At 42.4% G+C, this 22517-nt stretch overlaps 1 protein-coding gene and 1 long non-coding RNA gene across 4 annotated transcripts in view; one reads left to right on the top strand and one right to left on the bottom strand.

Annotated features, from left to right (window-relative positions):
* Positions 1-2769: 2769 nt before the first annotated feature.
* The window catches only part of LOC117959215, a 19963-nt gene continuing 215 nt past the window's right edge, over positions 2770-22517 (top strand). The window contains exons 1-2 of the long non-coding RNA XR_004659895.1: positions 2770-2848; positions 16232-16238. This is a non-coding gene — a long non-coding RNA (uncharacterized LOC117959215). The remainder of the gene's footprint in view (positions 2849-16231; positions 16239-22517) is intronic.
* LOC117959121 (membrane-associated phosphatidylinositol transfer protein 2-like) overlaps positions 7729-22517 on the bottom strand; it is a 44684-nt gene continuing 29895 nt past the window's right edge. For 2 of the 3 annotated variants that reach the window (XM_034896051.1, XM_034896052.1), the window contains 22 exons: positions 19772-20098; positions 19575-19670; positions 18973-19077; positions 18756-18820; positions 18030-18120; positions 17079-17232; positions 16805-16994; positions 16594-16713; positions 15618-15829; positions 14664-14839; positions 13611-13781; positions 13373-13504; positions 12698-12850; positions 12369-12593; positions 11756-11904; positions 10873-10989; positions 10354-10470; positions 10088-10236; positions 9831-9980; positions 9112-9295; positions 8904-9032; positions 7729-8488 (listed from right to left, as the gene is read on the bottom strand). In XM_034896051.1, coding sequence (XP_034751942.1) covers positions 8123-8488; positions 8904-9032; positions 9112-9295; positions 9831-9980; positions 10088-10236; positions 10354-10470; positions 10873-10989; positions 11756-11904; positions 12369-12593; positions 12698-12850; positions 13373-13504; positions 13611-13781; positions 14664-14839; positions 15618-15829; positions 16594-16713; positions 16805-16994; positions 17079-17232; positions 18030-18120; positions 18756-18820; positions 18973-19077; positions 19575-19670; positions 19772-20098 — 3578 coding nt within the window. In that variant the 3' untranslated portion in view covers positions 7729-8122. The remainder of the gene's footprint in view (positions 8489-8903; positions 9033-9111; positions 9296-9830; positions 9981-10087; positions 10237-10353; positions 10471-10872; positions 10990-11755; positions 11905-12368; positions 12594-12697; positions 12851-13372; positions 13505-13610; positions 13782-14663; positions 14840-15617; positions 15830-16593; positions 16714-16804; positions 16995-17078; positions 17233-18029; positions 18121-18755; positions 18821-18972; positions 19078-19574; positions 19671-19771; positions 20099-22517) is intronic. The other variant, XM_034896053.1, reaches the window with a different exon arrangement.

Below are 22517 nucleotides of genomic sequence, written 5' to 3' on the forward strand. Positions count from 1 at the left end.
TTCCCAGAGCATTTGTCGTAGTCTCCATAACTTAAAAAACTTACGTGAAGACAGAAGAGCTCGGCTTTCTTTCACTTGCGGTGCTCCGTGTGTGAGAATATAAACAAAGTCACGTGACTGGGGGCAGAGGGCATCGCTAAGCGCAAAAGTTAGTCATGTCCACAACCGATCAGCTACAAATCACTCGCAACTGCTGGCAACAACACAAAACGTCCTTCTTTCATAGTTCGTCCTCCGAGCCATAAATCTACCAAAAACAGCCCGGCTCTACCGGCTCCAACTCCTCCTGCTCCTCCGGCTCTAACGGTGTTATGTGCCTTCTGGTTTTTCCACCTACTGGTTTCCGAGGCTGTCCAGATGCCGTGTAAACCTCAACGGCTACCCACGTCGGCAGATTCGCTACAAATTCATAAACATTTTACTGGCCTTTGCATGTCGCACCTCAATATAAAATGTACTGAACTAAACAGAATATCTGAGCATGACACTACAATAACATTGTACAGCGGGAAAGTTGTGTTTTAAAATAAATTACGATGATCTGTGTCGCGCTGGGTTCGAACCTCCTTCGGCAAAAAAATAACGGCATATGAGTACTGCACTATCCACTACACCATCGCATCGTTAACATGTTTTACTCAAAAAGACTTTGCTTTCTATCAGTATAACAGGAATTACAATTTAACAGCGCAAACCGAAACAACTTGTTACCTTGATTTAGGCTTACAATTATAATGAAATCGTACACTATTATGTCATCTACGCATCAACCCTCTATGCAACAACAGTGTTTCATGGGACCCACTGGTTTATAACTAACTGTTTTTGTTGGCCATTAATTTATGTTCACTGTTAAACTGTTAATTTGCAGTTGTGTTGACATCATAGACTAATGTAGGCTATATTATTACTAATATACAGTCTATGGTTGATATGGACTCTTGCTAAACTTTAATTTCAACTGTTAAGGACTAATTTAAGTTAATAAACGGTACTCAAATTTAAATGTATACATTGGGGTTGAACTTTGGGTTTTATAATTTGTAGGGTTTACACAATTGAAAATATAATCTTTGTGAAGCTGCTATAGCCTGTTAGCCTGATTATTAATTAGCACTACTAAAGGCTACAATGGTGAATGTCATTAGATTTATATATGTATTTGGTCAAGTATTGGATATATTAATTTTGACTAGATGACAAATAGACTACTTTAGGAGAAAAGAGATGGGTAGAAAAGTATATAAGCTGTTGATATCTTTCCATCAAAACCAGATGTTGACACCAAAGTGTCCATCAGATATTTGTTGGGATACTTTGCATGTTGAAAATGTTGAAACCGACCAAGAGACCGACTGTAGCATGGCTAATAAACTCACACGTACACATGTATTTATCGTCCAATTGTATTTATTCCACATAACAGACAATGGTAGAGAGACAGCCGGGTCGCAGGTCAGCCCGATCTGCCTGAACACATATGAGCTATAGGAGACATCAGTACCTACCTACTGTATCCTCTGTCTGAACACAACTGGTGTTGTTACTCAAGTACACACAGTGCTTTTATCAGTTAATGTCATGAATTAAAAGGATAACACTTTCCAATCATGTAAAAAGAGGTTATGGCCTTTTGTATACAGGTGCTAACAGCATACAGAGAAATAATACTTTATTTTAAAGCCCGTTGTTTAGCATTTACAAGCACAATATTAACCTTGGATAAAAGGTTTGTATGTCTGTAGTCAGTCATAATATTTGTTAAGTTAAAGGTGCCGTAGGTATGATTGTGAAGATCCAGGACTTAGCCCAAAAATGTCATCAACAACTTCTCAGTCCCTCCACCCCTTTCTGCTAAAGCCCATAAACGGTCTCCTAAGCCCCTCCCCCCACAGGGAGAATTAATGCATGTGCATGAGCAGTGATAGCAGTGATTGACATGCAGTTAGACCCGCCCTCCAGCCCTGATTGGTGTGTCTGAACAGGGAGCGAGTGGCGGATTTTTGCAAATCACAAAACAGGCTGTAGGTGGCGCCAGAGGAGCCAGATTTATTTTTAAATGACCTGCTTCGTGTTGTTCTACAGGAATTCTAAGGGTCAGTTTCAGCAAATTTGACAGAAAGTTAGTTTTATAAGTCTTACCTACTATTTAGTTAGGCTAACATAACAATAAATCAACACACATTTTGGCACAAAGCCTTCTTCAGAGTGTTTAAGAGAAGGCTCTACTGTAGGAAGAGCTGAAATTGTTACAAATAAATACAGTATAATAATTTTTAATATTATAACTTACAACTACAAAGTGTTGTGTTACAGTGTGTTTTTGTGTGTTTGTACTGCTTATAAATGCTAAATAACAGGGTTAAAATAGAAAGTGAAATACTTTAAAATCAGAGCATATCAAACTTGAATGTAATCTCTAAAACTCAGCTGAAGATAAACCTCTGTAGGTCTCAAAGCGTCTTATCCAAATGTGGCAACATTTTTAATATTCTCACATATAATCAGCAGAATGTTTTGATATACACTTCGTTAAACAGTGAGGACACAGTGGACACCTGTTTTCTTATTGTTAAGCATGAAGGATAAGTAGTTCCAATCCAACTGGATGACATGCAACAGCTTGTTAAATAGAGCTGCTTCGTTTATGGGGTTTCACTTTTTTCATGCACCCATCACTCCTCACTGAAAAAACAGTCTCCAGTTATATTTCAAAGGTTTTGTAAAACACTACGGTTTGAAAAATAGGTACGGTAAGTCCTATAAAATGCTCAGCAGTTGACTGTTGTAAAGAGAGACAGCAGAGGTCAACAGTAGATCAGATACAAATAGATTTCACGAGGTGCAAGTGGTGTGTGTGTGTGTGTGTGTGTGTGTGTGTGTGTGTGTGTGTGTGTGTGTGTGTGTGTGTGTGTGTGTGTGTGAGATTTCAGACAGTGGATTGCCTGTAGCTTAAATAGAGGTCAACAGTGTGGTTCCGGAAGTAAGAAAATCACATACATTTTCTCCATAAGGATTTTGATTATCAGCCATGACGTCTAAACCATCCGAGGTGGACCGACCATGAGCTACGAGGTTGTGAAAAGATACTTTCTGCTCCTGTAGAAGCTAGAAGTCTGTATGAAACCAAACTTGTTTTAAGAAAAAACGTGTTTTATTCGCAATGTCATGGAGAAGTACTACACTACCCACAATTCTATGCGCAACAGCGACGTCTATGATCGATGGAGCCCGCTGTTACCATGGCAATGTTTACTGCGTCTATGGCGAGCCGCTACCATTGAAGTCTCTGATGGTTTCTGTACCCAGTCTGGCACCTTTTGCCTTTTTTTTTGCTGTTTTTAAAATGTTATTTTACACCCTAATCAAATCTTTTATGGTCAGGATTCATCTCGTATCTGGTTGGCTTGGTTCCAGACTTGTCATAAGAACATTTGAAGGAACGTCAATGGAGAAACTGAATAGTGAAATTCACTTACGGGACCACAGCCAGTGGGCGGTCGCTGTTGAGCTGCTGAGAAAGCGGTTTTGCTCGGCTGTGATTGGGACGATATAATATTGCGCTGCTAAAAACTAAAAACCTTTCTGCGTTGGTCCGTTGTCTTAATGACCGCCAAAGTGACAAATTAAATGCTATGTATTTTCAAATACATTTCACCTGAAATTTCCAGAGTAACGTCATGATCTTTACGTAAATAAATAACTCCTACATATACATCTTTACAGTATGTACACTGACACAGCCGCGGCTCCTGAACAACAGTCTCAGAATCCAAATGGACGGACATTCAACTCAGCAGCCAATCGGCTAAAAGGGGAACAATGATGGCAGCCACCCACCCACTGCCACCCACAGCACGACAGAAACTCAATTTAAAAGTCAATGGCTTCTTGCAAAAGAGCCTATTGTCCACGATTACAGCAGCGTGCTCGGCCTCTGCTCACAATTAAAGATTAAAAAGACACCTTGTCTTTCTCAGACATGGACACCATTATATTAAAAAGGTTTAGTCTTCCAAAAAGCATCAAAGTTCAGTCAAAGCAGTAAGTAAATGCTCTCAGTACACTCCTCCCCTTCTTACACTAATAGAAGATTGGTTATAATCTAAATCAGGGGTTTTCAAAGTGTGCCGCGTCCCGGGGGGGGGGGCACAATGGGTGAGATGAAAGGGGGGCAGGTGCACACAGGTGTTCAGAAAACAATGGGAAGTTAGTTATCGTGGTTTTGTATGTAACTGCTGCAGCAGAGGGTTGTGGAGGCTATGAAGGTACTTTAAGGAGGATTTCACACCATCTAGTCTGGTTGAATGGGGCTAGAGTTTGTCTCCCCCCTTGGTGCGGTCCGTTTGGGCCGGTGTGGATGCAGCAATCACACTCGGATGTGCACCAGACGAGGGCCGAACGGGCCTGGAGGAGTTAGTTTGTGGTAAGAACGTAATCTAACCTCGAACAAGCCCAAGTGCTGGAAAAACTGTGCATGTTTGGACTAAACTAGCTGCCGTAAGACCAATCAAAGAGCAGTTTAGGAAATGCGTTCAAAGACACATCTGGCCAATGATGTGAATGTTCTCACGTGATGACTTGTTTTGCTGCATTTTGGTTTGCTTCGCCAACTCATCAATTGATTCGTACCAGAGCAACCAGTGTAGTGTGGAAAGGAACCGAAACAGCTGGAAAATGCTACGGTGTCTGATGTTTTGCCCGTGGTCCAGACAGATGTGAAAGCACACTAAAACAGTTAAGATTATTTGCGCCATAATACATACGCATTCTTGGAGTCATAACTCAGTCAAATCGTAACACAAAAACATAATACGCACATCTTTTCAGATTCAGTCTGACTTACACTTCCAGGGGACCTCTGGCAATTAACATCCATAAGTAAGTAAGTATGCTTAGGAATCACAGAAAAAAAGACTCTTTGTATAACTTGCCTAAAAATCAGCAGGTTTTAAAGTTTTCCTTAGTATCAACGTAATCCAGTGCTAGTTGTCTGGACCCCTGTTGGTACATTACAGACAGGAAGTGCTAATAGCTAATCCGGCATACTTTTAGTTGCCAAAATGTAAACAAATTATAGCTTAAAATAATGAAGCCCAAGCTGTAGCTTACAGCATAACTCATGCATCCTGTTTACATCTCCCAAAATATTATAGGAACTGAAGCTCCAAATAGAAGTAAGACAAAGAGTAATAATACGAGGACGGAGGTGTCACACTTTGAAAACCCCTGGTCTTAATACTTCTCCTCTAGGCCGGTTACTGTTTGGCACATGTACTTACATTATTTTCCTATTCTGACAAATTTTACAGACGTGTGCCTATCTGCACATACAGTATACCCTGAAATGAACAAAATATGTCAGGCACCACAGAGGTGTCCGAATGTAGCAACACGAGATGGTAACTACCGTATACTTCCACCGTAAACTAGTGCAAAAAACAACAATGAGGTTACACAGTTGATTAACTACAGTATTTAGAGAATGATTTTGGCTTTCGTGTCGGGTTGAAGACATTTCTGATCACACACAGAGTGGAAACAGACACTCCTGTGTGGTGTGGAAGTTGGGCATAAATAAAACTACAGCATAGTAAAATGAAAAGGTACAAGCGCTCCACACGTCCAAAAGCTTAAAAGAAGAGGTTCTTAATTTCTTAAGTCATTTTTTAAAAACAATAGTCATGGCAGATGCCCATTTGAACGTTGAAACTTTTTCTCCTGTTCATACTGGCCATCAAAGGATCTTAAATATCCTAATAATCCTAATGTGCTTCCACTCTAAGTGATGGAGGACTAAATCCAGGAATCTAAAGTTATCTAATGCCCCTTTTGCACATGCACTGCAAACCTGAACTTATCTAGACATTATCCGGCAGAGCTGTGTGTTAGAACGCAAATGTCCGAATCAGTTAGACTGGACGTCAAACGGTCTTGACCCTGCCAGGTCCCAAGTACAAAGTTCGTGTAATCTCCAAATGAGCCCAAAAAGTGTGGGAATTCACAGCGCGCGAGTGGGCGTGTTGATCAAGTTTCTGTCGAGGGTGAGTTTTTTGTTTCTGTTAGCAGAGCTGACTCAGTACTGTGATACATCCTGAAACCTGACTGGAAATGGTCCAAAATGTTTTGATCTAATGTCATACTAACAAATCTATAGATTCCTACTTGATTTGACTAACTCACTCTGCTTAACCTTCATATTAACTTCATATACACAGAACAATTTCATCCCCCATCACTTCCATTGGAAGCACACTAGAAATATGTTTTAATGGTGAGAATAAACAGAAGGAACTGGAATAATAATACTATACCTTCACTATTGTTTTAAAACTTAAAAAACTGTGAACCCATCCTTTAATGAGGGAGAGTGGCATCAGCATTTGAAACTGTTTTGTGCACAATATTTGAGTTTTTTTGATTGGAGATGTAAGTTGGCTTCTTCTTCTTCTTCATCTACATCCCATTTGTATGAAAATATACAGCGGAGACTGAAGCAACAACAAGTTTGCTCTTATGAGGGCACCAGTGATGTTCTCCACATTCACCACCGAGAGGATCGATCCAGTCTTTTCAACATTCATGCTGAATCCCTATCGGCCCATTCTTCAGTCCGTTTGGTAAAAATACTGAAAGATTAACAGGTCTCCGTAAGAGAAAGCTATATGGGAATAATGTCTCCGTCCCTCCTGCCGTCCAGCCTGAAATAAAACAGGCTCCTCAGCAAAAACATAACATCCAATCCCCCGTCCGTCCAAAAGAGCAAATAGCCGGGGTAAACATCTGTCCCAGCAGCAGCACATGTGGGGACCAGAACACCACCAACAGGTGGATCCGAGGTATTGCAAGCAGATGAATATATAAAGGGATTGTTGCTGTGGACTGTACAGAGTTCCAGTTGTTGCTTTAATGCTGCATGCCCTGTTTGTTTGCGGTCTGTTCCATCGGTGGAGCAAGTGTGTTGTTGGATATTAAGGCCTTGGATGGCCCAGAGGCCACACTGAAAGGGATAATACTACAGACTACACCCCCCCCCCCCCCCCCCCCCCCCCCCCCCCCCCCCACCACCACCCACACACACACAGAGGGGAATGAAAACTAGCATTATGTATTTAAACACATCTAGCATATTAGTGAGGAACAAAATTGTTCTGTGACAAAGACAAGAAGTACTTTCACATCTGATAGTTCATGATGATTATATTTCATGATTTTTAAGTCCAGCTCCCAGGTTTTTAAAGGATAAATTCACCAAAACTACAAAAAAAACAAAAAAAAATTCACTTACCTCTGATTGTATCTTGCCATGCAGGCAATTTTGGTTTTATCTGCTCAACGGTCTTAGATGGCTGCCTCCACCTGAATGCAATTGTGGTGCTCCCAGCAAGAAAATGAGGCAGTCATCTCTGACATATTGAATCCTGGACAAACAAAACCAAAACTACCTGCATGGAAAGGCAGCGCAAGACGTGCGTGAGATAATATGTTTGTCTTTCTAATTTGCATGAACTGACTCTGTATTCTGTACTCGAGTTGTTGTGTTTGACACATGTTGTCGCCTAGAATCTATGCGACAGATTCTAGAGTGGGACAGAATCAGACGCGAAAGCCATCGGCTCTTTGCCATGGCTGCCAGATAATATGCTCGGCGGTTTGAAGATGAATCTGGCTCTGCAGTTTGTCCTGAGCTCATGAGAGTGTGAATGCTTAGACAGTAATGTCGCTTCCGTGTGTGTTTGGAAAGGTGAGGTGGGGTCCCGTTATACGAGATTAGTTTAAGGCTTACAATATTTCATTTAATCCTTCCTCTTCATCTTAGTTAGTGAAGAGGAGTTAGTTAGTGATGTATCCTATAAAAGTATTACTGTAAAAGAGTCATGCTACAGAATTGTCTTTTGTTTGCTGGATCCCGCTCGGCCTGATTTGTCCACTCCTTCTAGACAGATCTCCTCTAATCAAGTGTGTTGTTCAGGCTGTATCCGTCTCTGTCGCTTTAATTTCTAAAATACAAACCCTACATCCATTTCGTCTTCTTCCACCCTTCTCTCTTCTCTCTGTGTCCAATCCAGAGATCATGGTGGTTCAGGCCGGGTCCTTTAACACCACAGCTCCACCTCCAACCTTATTTCGGGCTGAGTAACCCTCCGCTGCCCTCCTTGGCGCTCCCGCTGCGGCCCCAGCACCCTGCAGCTATACTCATGCTCCTCTGGTTCGCTGGCCCGACCCCTCGATCCTTCTCCATTTCGCACTGGCTCAGGGTTCGCTCGGTCCGCCCCGGCTGGTTCGGAGAGGCCGACCCCGCCCCGCCGGGCTGTTGAGAGATGGTGCGAAAGATGTGATTGCGCTTGCGAAGGAAGTCTCCTCCGGCTGCACCCATCCCAAAGCTGCTTTTGCGGAGGACCATGCGGGTGCTTCCGGACTTGGCGGGACGGGATCTCTGTTTGTACTCCAGCTGGGACAAGTGGGAAGCGTAGCCATCCGAGATGAACTGGAAGAGACGTAAAGTCATGCAGCTTATCCCAGCAACAGTCAAGTTTCAAACTAAATACGCACCTAGGTTTACGTATGCAAGTGAGACGCTAAAATATAATTACAATTTTCCAGGACAACATAGATAACTTCCAAGCTCTGGTCATTTTAATCAATTTCCAAATGGTTCCGTTACTGGTTACGTTAAAAGTAGAAGTAAAAGATAACTGTCAACCACATTCTGAACATTTTTATTGTGATTGTGATTAAGAGGCTTGGTTAATGGTTAAAATGTTGAATATGATAAACTAACTTGTATATTTTTTACCATCGATTCACCTGATGGACTGCACAAAACAACACAATTATGCTTTGAGTTTGATAGGGTGTAATGCAGTAAAATTATGCCTTTGCTATCAGGATTTATTCAGTACCTGACACTGTTGCTGCAATTTCTTCGTGGGCCTTCCCACTATATAGATGTGTGACGGAGGCAAGCCAATAGCTGAGTACACAGAGATGTCTTTGGTGGAGCCGTAGGCTGCAAAGATCCTCATGTGAGCCTAAACAGGGAGGTTAACTTTTAGAGACTTCAAGGATTTCATTATATAGAGGACTCAAACTCCCAGTGGCCTGACTAACCTCGTTGATGAGGCCTTTAAGGAAGTTGGCCTTGTGTCGGAGCGGGTCGTGAACCAGCCCGTCGCAGAATGAGACGATGCCGTGAGGAAAGTTATGCTGAGAAAGCCAGGCCACCACGCGCTGCTTCTGCATGTCAGGACGACCCGTTACGTACACTATCAAATAGCCCAAGTCCTGCCAGTACCTGCAAAAAACAACAACATCAATGCAAAGATGTTCCAATACCATTTCTTTCTTCCTGATACCTGAACCGGGGTATACAAATATTTAAAAACAATACTAACAATTTAAGTAGAATTTTTTTTTACGATTTAGTCTCCGGTTACAACGGCTAACATTTCAGGAGTTCCGGTGTACCCAGCTGACATCAAGGCAAAGACTTCCTCTTTTGTGTGCCGGGTCCGATTAGCAACTTAAGACTCGAGAATGGAGTTGGAGTTGAGAGAAGATGTCTCCCTCCAAGAGTGCATTTTTGCTAATGCGTTCCGCCTCTTTTGCTGTCCACACGGTCTGTTTACCTGCATGCACCCACAGTCCGCCCAAACGGGATAATACAATACTACACAGACTACAAACGGATAATGACTCAAATCTTGTCCCGTTGCCTACAGATTATGCATTTATATGCAGATATTGATTTATATAGATTAACAAAAGGCACTTAGACAACCTGCATTGTTATATAATTGCTAAGAGAGAGTTCTGGGTATGATCCTTACCTCACCACATCCACAGCACCAGCTCGAACCTTTGGGTCGCTGCCCATTATAGACACACTGGCAGCAAATGACCCGTCAATACTGAACACAACAAACTCTGTTCCTCGTGGAACAACAGAGAGATAGCTATCTGCTACTGTATGGTCGCCCCTGAAAGAGAAAGATGGAAGGTATTGTATAAGGAGGAGATTAAAGGAGGGAAAAGGAGAGTAAAGTCAATGTTTTTGTTTATGTGAAATAATAAAGACTTTGCATACCTGACGACCATTTTAACTGGATACACTCCGATACCCAGTTTTTTGTTCTCAGGGATGACGTAAGAGACCCTTCCACTGCTGTTGGTGAGCTCTGTGCTGAAGTAAACCCACTCTCCAGAGGGAGGCTGGGTCATGATGTGGATGTCAATCTGCAGGAAATGACACAAAGATCTTTCAATTCTGCGTGACCTCGAAGATTGTGACGCGATTACATAACTTTTCTTTTTTTATTATGTTGTGCGTCACAGCTGAACGGTCGTCAGTACCTTTTCTCCAGTGAGGGTGACCATGTCCAGAGGGCCGTACATGAAACGTCCCGTCACCATTTGGGCTCCGTCCTCCGCAAACACGGCGTCGTTCACTCTGTGGTTAGCTGTCACGTTCTGAAACGCAACAGAATGTAACGTTTACTGTGTTTTGTTCAAGGGCATCAATCACTTTCACAGTTTCATTTTTATCCAAAAAATGTCTTGTGGGAAATGCACTTAATTTGTACTGTTTATTTATTAATCCCCGATTTACACTCTGTTTTGTTGGAAATCACTACACGAAAGTCTGACACGCACACACACACACACACACACACACCCTCTATACACAAATGGAGAGATAGAGTGAGTGGGCAACCGGTGCCTTGGCTACGGTGCCTTGCTCAAGAGCACCCAGGAGGTGAACTGGCATCTCTCCAGCTACCAATCCACACTCTGTACCTTGGGCCGTACTGGGACTTGAACCAGCGACCATCCCCACTGAGCCACCCCAAAAGAGGTTAAGAAAGATCTTACCCTTATTTTAACATGAGTCCTCTTGCGGAGCCACTTCTCTCGAGGTTTGGACGGAGTGAATTCAGACACTTCTTTACCATCCAGCTCCAAAATACTAGAGTTCTCGTGTCTCATTACCTAAGGAAGATAACTTATTTAGTCTATCCCCGTTATTGTTTTTACACTTGGATAGTAAATCTTCATACATAGAGAGATGCAGGAGTTAATGCGAATCCTAAATAAACAAAGGTCTGCTCTCTTCAGCCTGCCACAGTTCTGCCAAAGCTAACATATGATGCTACGCAGTCTGTCGTTGCTAAGTATTTAATTCAAAGTTTTCAATGTTGTTTTTAAGCTAAAGTAGGCACTTTCTCTGCTTGCTCTCTATGTGTCTTCATCTGTTTATTCTGGTTTATCACTGCAATGAAAATAAATGTTTTTTGTAAAAAAGCAATAAACTTGCTGAAGCATCACGTTAGCTGGAGTGCTTAATTTCACTGAACAAGATATATGGCTTTGTCCTTTGCATTCAACTCTGGATTGAAGCTTTAGCTGAATGTGCAGTGCCGTGGAGAACTGTGAAAACTAAATCTATTGTATAAAATACAATAGCTGCTGTTGAGAATATTATTATCGGAACCAAATATCATGGCAATCACTCTAATGGATGATCTTTCACAAATAAACAAATGTCAACCTCGCGATGGCACAAAAGGAAACGTCAGTTGGATTCATCCTCTGGGGAACATGAATGTCTGTACTAAATTTCATTGCAATCCTTTCCAAAGATAGAGATATCACAGTGGTGGGTCCCGGTTGGTAGAGCCACACCACTAGCATTGCTCAATATACACTTTCAATTTGAGGATGACATGTTAATTATTAGCAGAAAGACTCTATGAACCTGTCTGAGTAAGAAGGAGACGACGTCTGTAGACTCCCAGTAGGAGGCATGGAAGAGATGAGGCAGAGCCACAGTCGGAAACGCTGTCAGGGCATCAGGGCAGTACAGAGCGTAGTCCATCCTCTTACTGCCCCACCACCGAGAAGCAACTACAGTGGGGAGGGAACAAGGTGGAACAAAAGGAGACAGAGGGAGTTTAGGAATCAGTGCATCCAGCAGCTTAAGCTTTGTTTTTGGTGTGGTAAAAACTGCAGATCTACATTCTGCTCATCCAGAGGAGAACAGTTTAGGGTTATCACACACGGTTGCACTAGGAGGGTGAAGAGTTGTAAAGAGGTTTTGAACGCACACTTGCAAGAAAACCACAGCTCAGACTCTGTGAGAACCTTGCCACAGTTTATTTCTGGTGGTCTTGCAAGAAAAACAGAAGTGGTTCTAATTAAGTTGAGGTTAAGAAAGAACTGCAGGTCTTGTTTATCATTTTTGGAAACAGGACTATTGAGGAAGACTGAGGAGAGAGGAAGATGTCAGAGGAGAAAGTAAAGAGCACAGGGGATGAGGATGGAGACTGGCATCCTTCCATCGTGTACTCTTACTACTGCTCCTAGGGTACCTTGCTCTATGTTCTTCAACAAGCTGATGCCTGTCTCAGACGTGACATCGGTGAGGTCAGAGGTCATGACAGAGCTAACGTCTGAGCTCTGCTCATGCTCCACACCGTTGGGTTTCGGGAACACCTGACAGATAGTCTTTTGCAACCGCAGAGACGAGCTCCGTGAGACAAATCTATTGTAGGGAATAGCCAGCTGGGACAGCAGGCTGACCTCACGTTTGTGTGCTGAGGGGACGTTTGGAGGGAGGAAATGAGAACGTCAACATGTAAACTGTCAGCTTGTAGACCAAGACTTGGGTCACACCCGAGAGATTAGAAGTCACACTCACTGGTGGCGATGTTAGAGGCGTTGTAAGCGTCAGCTAAACCCGACACCTGGCTGGCTATGCTGGCCTCGCTGGCCCTGCGGTGGCAGCGAAGGTGAGGGACCCCCGGTGATGTGGGCTGGCCGTCCACAAAGATATGCGAGTGAAGAGAATCCGCTACAGAGACAGAAGAGTAGGCGTTAGTCATGTTCCTTCCCGCAGAGATAGACAAGAAATATTCCAGTAGAAAAATACCATTTGGGTCTTATTTCTGCAGCTTTGGCATAAATTCGGTTGGTTTCAACCTTATGAGTATGATCAGCGTGGAAACACACACATCTGTGTACTCCAGGTGCTAAGTCAACAAACTGTGTTTACTCCCTTTATCATGAATCTGTATGATTCCTCTATAGCAGACCTAGTGCTAATGTAATAAAGTACAACTTTTTATGACAGCAGTTAACAGAGCTGTGAGTCAGCAAAGTAATTGACAGATGCTACTATAAAGTAATATTGGTGGTTACAGTAGCTTAGTTTCGCATAAGGGTTTTCAAACCGGCTCTTTCCAAAGGTAACTAAATCTGCCCACCATAATCTCTAAAGCTCATTAGAACAGGTACATTTTAAAGAGTTACTGGATTTTCCTTTAGATACGTCAAAAACTAGAGGGATAAAGAGAGCAACAGGACTGATACACACTGTCTGTGTGGAGCTGCCAGTTGAGGACAGGCACAGGGATGGAGGTCTCATTGACGGTGCTGTCCTGACAGCGGTGGGAAACTGCACCAGTAGAATCCATCAGAAGCTGAGGGTTACTCTGCACGGTCTCAACTAGGAGGCCACATGAAGGGGGGAAGAAAGAGATACAACAAACTCATCTTCATGTAATACAGTAGTGCAGTGAAATGTCTCCTGACGTTTGGATGTGTGGACTCACCCAAGAGAGCTGAGTGTCCATCACCCAAAGGGAAGCGCTGATAACGAGGGACACTAAAGGGAGGCAGCAGGTGGAACCGCTTTTCCAGGAGAGGCTCGAGGCGGGAGGCCGAGGGATCGGCTGGATGAAACAGGTTGTAAACCTGCTGACAGGCTGGACGCAGAGCAGACACTGGGGGGGAGGGGGAGACACACAACGAGAGTTAAAGAGATTTAAGAAAGAGAAAACTGTTAGATGATACAATAAAACTACCACTAAGGAACCAACTAACCTATTTTTATTTATTTCTGGTTAAAAGTTCCAGGTCTTTGTACCTGTAACTTTGTACTTTTTAGGGTACTGACCAAAATATGTAGGTACTAAGATTAAAAGCAGGGAGAAACAGCTAGCCTGGCTCTGTCCAAAGGTTGAACATCTGCAAACCATCACCTCTAAATCTCACAAAGAAACTATGCATTCCCAGTCAAATCACAAATTATGGTAAGAATAGTATGATGTGGGTCTGTGACTTTAATGTGAAACAAACCACTGTATGTTTAGCAAGAAGAGCTTGTAGCTTCAGCCTACCCCTTTCAGTCTGAACAAAGAATAAATGGCTGAGAAAACTAATAAACAAAAAAGAGAACCAAAGAACCAAAGAACCTCCTATTCTGTGAACAATTTAAATCCTAGTGTATCTAATTGGAAAATAGCCCAGCAGCTGCAGGTCAGTAACTTCTCTCCCTTAAACCCCAAAGGAAACACAATAGTTAGATTTGTAGCCAAATCTTTTTCATCCTTCGATATCAGAAACCTGACCTCTGACCGCTGACACCTGCTTTCCAGATGCTTTTCCAGCTGCTTTCCAGCTGCTGGAGACGAGTATCTCACACAGGAAAAAAACATCGGAGGCTACAAATAACCACTTCCTGCCCAACTGGCAAAAAGAATGCTATTACAAGAGACTTTTTCTTTTTAAACCTACAGTATGCGCTCAATCAGACACATGAGGAACATCGTAGTAAACCAAACTAAAACAAAAAAGTGCACAACAAAGTAGAAAAGCTTCCTCACCGTCTAACAAGGGCACCACAGTCTTCCTCAGCGCGAGCACCAGCCCCAGAGGAGAGCCGAACATGAAGAAGTCAGTCACCTCAAATTCAAACTTTCCCAAAGAGCCTCCTTCCAGCATGGTGCTGCTGCTGGAGCGCCGTGACCCGGGCTCCCCGTGGAGCACACTGAAGTGAAGACTGGAAACATTCATACAGTCAGTGTTAATGTCGTTAATAAAACTAGGGCGAAAACATTTGCCAACGGCCTATTTTTCATGACTAAAACGTGATGAAAAGTAACTTTTAAAACCCAGACCTATGACAAAATGTTTTGCATTTTTCATCAACAACGTTAATGTTAAAGACAATAGACAAAAATAGAACAAAAAAAAGACAACCTATTTTTTTTCAGCAAAGTCTTTCTGAACTAAATTAATCTACAATCCATCGGGAAGAAGGAGTTAAGACAAACAACAAAAACCTGCAAGCAGCACAGCGACAGCACGGCTACGTTTTGTGTAGATATTGAAAGGACTGACTAATTCCAGGATAATTGTCGAAGGTCAGACATCTAAATCTCATACTCTAGATGCTCACTAAAGAAAAATCACGATGTTATCTGATATTTTAGCTTCTCCACTTAAGCTAAACCCGGACAGTGAATAGTATTTCAGTGGACAAGTGGATGAATCAGCTGTGGTAATGCTAATGCTAGGTGAGCAGGAACAATAGAGACTGACTTAGGGTCAGTCTGTTGTATTACTGCAGTGAACAAGTAAATGCTGCCTTCTCCACTAACCTTTGTGAAAGACAAGAATGATACAAAACAAAGATGTCAACAGCTGTAGCCTCAAAATACTTAGAAGACATACAAATAAAAAAAATTTTTTTTACAACTAATATACATGAACACTACGTATATTGGCTGAAATCTGCCCGAGAGTTTGTGACATTTCTGTCCATTTCCATGTCTCACCTGGACAGGAAGGCCTGGTGATGTTTGATGGTGTCCAGCTCGTACGTGGAGGAGTCGCTGCGCTTGCGTGGGAGCTGTCTCTTGGGGTCGTCGGGCCCCGAGCAGCGAGGGATGTCGATGTTGCTGCGGCTGAGATGGCGGCTTCCTTCAAGGGATGGCGAGGAAGGAGAGATGCTGTTTATGACGATACCCGGAGACAGAAGGTCTGTGTCCTGAGAGACAGAGAAACAAAAAGGGATTCAAAGGGTTAAAAAGTTTCTACAGTTTTACATTTTTGATACACAAGCAGCATGGCTGTAGGGATGAAAATGCGGGTCAGTCCACCATTTTAGTCAAAACTATAATATCTTAACAATTTTTGGTTGGTTTGCTGACATTAGCATTTAGCTCACATTTAGCAGTGCCTAATTTCAGCCGGAAACAGCTGTTAGTGTTGCTGTAGATTCCTAAGCTTTGTTTATATGCGCACAAGACACCGTGGTGTGAGGTTTGAGCATGTGCAGAGACATTTGTGTTCAATGCGTTGTCTGTTGCAGTATTCCCCAAAACGCCGGGGGGGGGGGGGGGGGGGGGGGGGTATTTGAGAATAGGCAAGAAGTAGAGAAGAAGTAGAGAACACAAGTAAATGTATACAAAAGGCTGCCTGGCAACAGTAGTAAACACTGACATACTGCCTAATATTGTATTCTTGACTAAAATTATGAACGTCACTGTTGCCTAGCTCCTAGATGAATTTTCTTTCTGCCGCTCAATGTTTAACAAACTGGACAGCCATCCTAATCATCATAGCTTTATATACAGATGTTTGTACTGTACACGTGAAACTGCTCAGCCAGTCTTTCCTTTAATCCGTGTTGGAATAAAAAGTGCAGAATGTGCCTAGTTAGAAGCAATTCCGAGGTACATGGAGCCTTTACGGCGAGCATAAACCCAGTTTTAGTCTTGATATTAATTGTCAGAGAGTTGAGATTGTTACCTGTACACTGATGGTGCTGCCCCGTCTGCTGCTGTTTTGGCTTTCTGACACTGTCACCGAGCTGCTGCACAGGGCATCAAACCCCAGGATACCTCCAACACAGTCCCCGATAACACACACCTGGATTAGAAAACAGATTACAAAAACAGGAATCAGCGTCAGTCACCAAACCAGTGAGGAGAAAATATGAAGCTTCAGGTTACACACTGACCTGGCCATTAAAAGACGCTCCTTCTTCAGACTTGACAAAGTCGCTATACACCTGATTGGCTCTTAAGATGACAGATGCTACGGCGTCTTGGTACTGTGGCGCCGAGGTTGCCAACAGGGGCAGAGCCGCCAGAGGGATGTGGTCCTGACTGCTGGACAGGCAGCCCTCGTCGTAGCTGTAGGGGCTGAGACTGCAAAGCAGAGAGGCCACGTTATTATCTGTCCGTATGTGGGATTCACACATACAGAGGATTATTTAAAGAGTAATGGCTCACTTGGAGACTAGTGAGAATGCGTCGACACAGACAGCAGGACAGGGGACCATCCGGATGGCGATCCGGCCCAGCGCTGCTGGGTAATGGACCCTCATCACGGTCTCAAAAGCTCCACTCAGCGTGTTTACATCTGCTTGCTTGCTGTTCTGTTCACCTGCACACATAAAGATGTAATATATTTTTGGAGTACTTTAGATCCAAAACTTTTGAGACCATTAAAAACAAAGCGATCGGATCCATGGTAATAAGTTGCATTTGTCAAATAGCCGCAGGTTTGTTTCTTTCTTACTCTTAATTTTAAGAGTTTTGGAGAAGTTAAAATGAACTGAATCAAAGTAGAGAAAACATAAAGTTAAATTTGTGCATTAGAAATTTCTTTTATCATGTTATTTATTTTGCACATCCTCAGATTTATCGTGTATCACCATGAGACCTGGGTCTACTGCACTAGTTTAGAGTTGCAATGATGTGTTTTTTACCACTGAAAAGATCAATTGTTTCTAATTCACAAGATATGCGATTTTAAATCTACATTAAGTACAAAGTAAGTAATGGTTCATTAGTAGTGGTGGTCTTTGTTTTTTCCCATTGGTTGTAAGTCTCCACCAACTCCTGATGAAATATCTGTCTCTTTAGCTCTTTAGCTAACTGTGTCTGTCTGCTGCTCTGCACTGTGCAGATGATATACAGTCATTTTTTAGAGCTTTTTCACTGATAACAGCTACTGGAAAGGACAAAACAATGAGCTGAAAGCTAATCTGCTCCGTTGAGCCGAGAGAAACTACAGATTCAGGTGATAATTCTCTGTATGTTCCACCCCTTTCACATTGAACTGCCTTTGATCCACTGTTATTATAAAAATATTGAGTCTATCTGATTTAATTACTCATGGAGTTAGAATTGATTTTAGAAAGTATGACTTTTATATTAATGATTTTGTTGCAGCCGTACCCGAGCCAGTGTCCAGAATGTTGCCTCCGTGCAGGACCAGAACGAGGACGTGAGTTTTGGACGATTGAAGACACTGCTGAGACAAACAGTCCTGCAGGTACAGGATAGACAGGAGGTAAACAGGATGAAAAGAGATGAATGAGCAAGCAGATTACAGGAATATACGGGGAAAGGAGAGAAGAGCAGCGAGGTAGACTAATGCAGGGTAAAACACTTTCATATCTGTTTGTTAAATATGAAGCTACAGCCAGTAGCCAGTTAGCATAGCATAAAGAGGGGAAACAGGTAAAACCCCTTTACAGCTCACTAATTAACATGTTATATGTTTGTAAAACTCTACAAAAAAAACTTTTCTGGACATCTTTAAGTGATGATCTAGGTATAACAGAAAGGGATCGCGCCATCCACTAATATGGTCCTCTCTGTGGAAGTCTAATTTAAAAGATGTACAGTCTATGGCTTTAACATTTTAGCTATGAAATAATCTCTTACATACAAACTCACACAGTAAATTGTGAAAGCTTTAGCACCCTATTTGCTGCAACGTCTGGTTAAGTAAAACTCCACTGATGGCTGCAGTAGCGAGTGGATCCTAGTTTCACTACACTGGCAGGATGACTGAAAAATAATTTAGGAGGAAGAGTGTTATCTGCAAGCTATTTAATTAAGGGTGTGAGTGTGAGAGAGAGACATGGACCAAATTAGAGCAAATTGAAAAAACTGTACCTCCATCTGCCTCTCCTCATTACTCATCCCAGCATACTCCCCGCCCGACTCCTGGTACAAAGTTTCTGTGAAAACATAAATGCATTCAGGAAATAAAAGGTGACTTTAACAACAATGTAAGGTACTATTTCTCAGTACTGGATCTGATGTGACCATACGTGTTCCCTGTTCTATTTAAGGTAAACTATGTCACAGAGTCACAAGGAGAGTCACGTACCTTGTGCTTCATCTGCCTCTGTTGTTTCTATCTTGTCCATCAGGTCGTTGGAGCTCCACTTGGTGATCTCCTTGGTGAACATCTCCTCGTTGTCAGAAAAGTCCTCTGCAAGACACACAGTGCACTTATAATGGTGCTTTTACACTAGCCATGTTTAGTCCAGGCCTTCTGACCTTTCAGTTTGATCCGAACCAAAATTACAAGTTACGCGGTCGAACCTCGAGCTGATGAAATCCGAATCAAATTGAACCATCGTCCGGTTTATTTTGAGTGTAAAAGCATTTTTTAGTTTGTTGATGGATCAGACTTGTGGACCATTGCAGAGACTTCTGGCAGGCTATCGAGGAGCGGGGAATCCAATAAGGAAGACCTCAGTGCTCAGTGTGTATGCAGCGAGTGTGTGGTAGACAACGTTAGGAGAGTGACGGTGGATGTGCTCAGAGCAGACAGGTGGCGCCGATCAGACCAGAGAAGAAATTAGCAGTTAAGTTGTTAGGTGGGAGTAAATGTACGGTGTTGGTTTCAGTTTGTCTCCGAATAAACACTGCAGCTCCTTAAGACGCAAGTAAAGTTCTGTATCATGCAGAGAGTGAGGATTTTACCATGAGCATCAAAGAACTCATCGTCGGTACTGTCGTCTGAGTCCCGGGCGATGCTCTGCATCCTCCACTCTGAAATGCTCTGGTGAGACGGACTCCCTGTGAACATACACAACACAGCAGGTCGTAATGTTATTACTATTGAGCGATGTTTGCCAAAAGCAATATCAAATAAGTAAAAAGCCCAAAGTGGTCCTCACCGCCTCTCTTATTTGACCTGTTGGATGAGTGAGAGGACGTTGACCACTGCTTGGTGAGCTCCCCTCGGGTCTCCAGTGAGTCTCCAAGTTTTCCTCCGCCTCCTTCCGCCTCTGCAGCCGATCCCACGACCTCAGCTCCCTGCTCCTGGTCCTGGCTGACGGCCTCTGCTCCCCCCTCTTCACTCAGGCTGTACTGGGCCATCTTCTTAGCTAAAGCCAGCTGGGTCTCCAGCTCCAGCAGCCGGATGTCCTCGATGGTCAGGCCGTACCACTCGTCCTGCCAGCACCACGCCTGCCGGTGGGCTCGAACCATCACTTTACGCAGACCTGGACGGACAGCAACACAGATTTATTGCCATTTTAGAGAAGAACAAATCATATTTCTGTGACAAACATCTATTGGATTGGATTAACCTTAAAGTAGTTATGGTTGGCAAATACAGAATGTATTGTCAGAGATTCACAGTTGCATGTCAGTTAAAGGTCCCGAGCAAAGGAGAATGAAATGAAATCTGCAGCTCTCCCACCAGACAAGGAGAAATGTTTTATACACATTATAATAATAATGAATAAGAAATGTGGCTTAAACTTCTGTATTTAAGACTGGTTTCATTGATAGAAAACCAAGACTAAGATAATGCTAGAGTTAATTTACAGCTCTAACCAGAAACTGCATGAAATAAAATGTAAGCAAAGTAGCTTTTGTAATTAAAAATCAATTATTTAAGTTTCTAAACTATTTTTGTTTTTGACAAAAATAATAAAAATCAAAAATATTGTGACAGCGCTGCAAGAATATTCCAATGTGATTTTTTTAACTTGTTTAATTTTTCATAATTCTAGTAGGGCAATCTGCTTTATATTCTAATATAGATGTATCTGAGAGATTCACTTTAAAGAGGAAATGACAGTGTACATCTGCTCTGGCGAACAGATTTGACAAATATATTTGGTATTCTCTCGATACGTAATGCTTGATCTCAGTGACATTACAAAATGTTCTTCATATCTGAAAACACATTACAAATAAAAACAACAAGCTAGAGAAATCCCTGGATCCTCTAAACGAGAGTGAAAGGTGATCCGTCAAAGGAGACTTTAATTTCTAAATTTAAATCAATGTCTAAACAAGCACCAGCTGGTTATGAAACCTCATCATGATTAAAACATCCAACCTGGCAATAAAAGCCAAAATTAGCAAACAAAGAAAGCTATTAAATTAATATCCAGTGGAAATAACCTCTGACACATTAATAAAGCTTGAACGGTTCTGCATTACACAACCCAAAGACCCGTCTCGCACAATTTACAATAAAGATAGGATTTGTATGTGATGATAATCCGGTTTGATGCAGATGAGATGCAGAGAATATTTTCAAGTAGAAGCTCAGTCAACAGCTGCAGGTTCATATTAGCACATAAACAAAAGGAGAAGTTTTTCACAAGCAACGCGTGTTGAAGCGGCAGTCTATGCAACGGGGGACGAAAAAGAAAACACATTTTGTTGATGTGTGTGTTGATTAGACAGACTCAGAGTGAGAACGCCATGAAGATAGAGCAGCTGCTGCTTCATTAGCCTGGAAGTAAACGCTGTGAGGAAGCGAGCCGAGGGCCGAGAGAGCGTAAACAGTCTTAAATCACAGCAGTGAAACAGAAACATTGGCAGGAAATTAATCCAGTCTGTTGTGTTATCTCAGGGAGCCAGACCCTTCTCCGGGCTCCTGCCTCTCAAACACTTTCTATAAGGCGTCTTTGGTATTTTATGTATTTGTTTTACCTGTTCTCGTGTTATTCCTCACGCTCGCCCTCGTCTCTGCTCCACACAACAGCGTCTATTGTTACAGCAATCAGGTCTATTGTTTCCTTATGGTTACTGTTAGAGACTTTACTTTGCTAATAATGCTCAAAGTGTTTATTTATGTCACAGACCTAATTGTGTTTTCATTTTTGAACTTTGCCTTTCCTTGTTCATGTGTAAGCTCACACAGACATTGGATGTAGCTGGCTTAACAGCAGGCTGCCTTATTTGCTTCCTTATTTGTTTACTTCCTATTGTGTGAGTGTCTATGCCCTCTTGATTTAATTGATTTAATTGATCACCTCTGTATTGTATGTGTGCATGTCCTTTTGAACTGAAATGTCATCCTGTTGTATTGTGTAGTGAGCGGTTATAGGTCGCACACCTTTCTGCATACATCGTGTAAAACTTACTTCACTCATACTATAAAAAGGCTGCACTGAAGGAGAATGTTAGAGTTGGTCTGGAGATTGTCAGGGGTGACACTCAACAGCTCTCCTTGCAGCAAGTAAAACCTGTCGTGTTTCCTGTCTTCTGTTGATCACTGGAAAGAATTTTGGTTAAGAACCTGTGGGTAACTGCCAAAGTACCCAGCATTACTCATCGTTTCTTAGCCACACACACCTGCAGACACAAAGACTTAGAACAGTTCCTTTCAGTAGACTTGACTACTGTAACGGGGTCTTTACAGGTCTCCCTAAAAAAATCAATCAGACAGCTGCAGCTGATTCAGAACGCTGCTGCTCGGGTCCTCACTAAGACCAAGAAACTGGATCACAACACTCGAGTTCTGAAGTCTTTACAAAGGCTTCCTGTGCCTCAAAGAATTGATTGCAAAATACTTTTGCTAGTTTATAAATCACTAAACGATTAGGACCAAAATACATTTCTGATCTGCTACTACACTATGACCCCCCCAGACCTCTCAGGTCATCTGGGACAGGTCTA

The sequence above is a fragment of the Etheostoma cragini genome, chromosome 16 (assembly GCF_013103735.1).
Source record: "Etheostoma cragini isolate CJK2018 chromosome 16, CSU_Ecrag_1.0, whole genome shotgun sequence".
NCBI lineage: Eukaryota > Metazoa > Chordata > Actinopteri > Perciformes > Percidae > Etheostoma > Etheostoma cragini.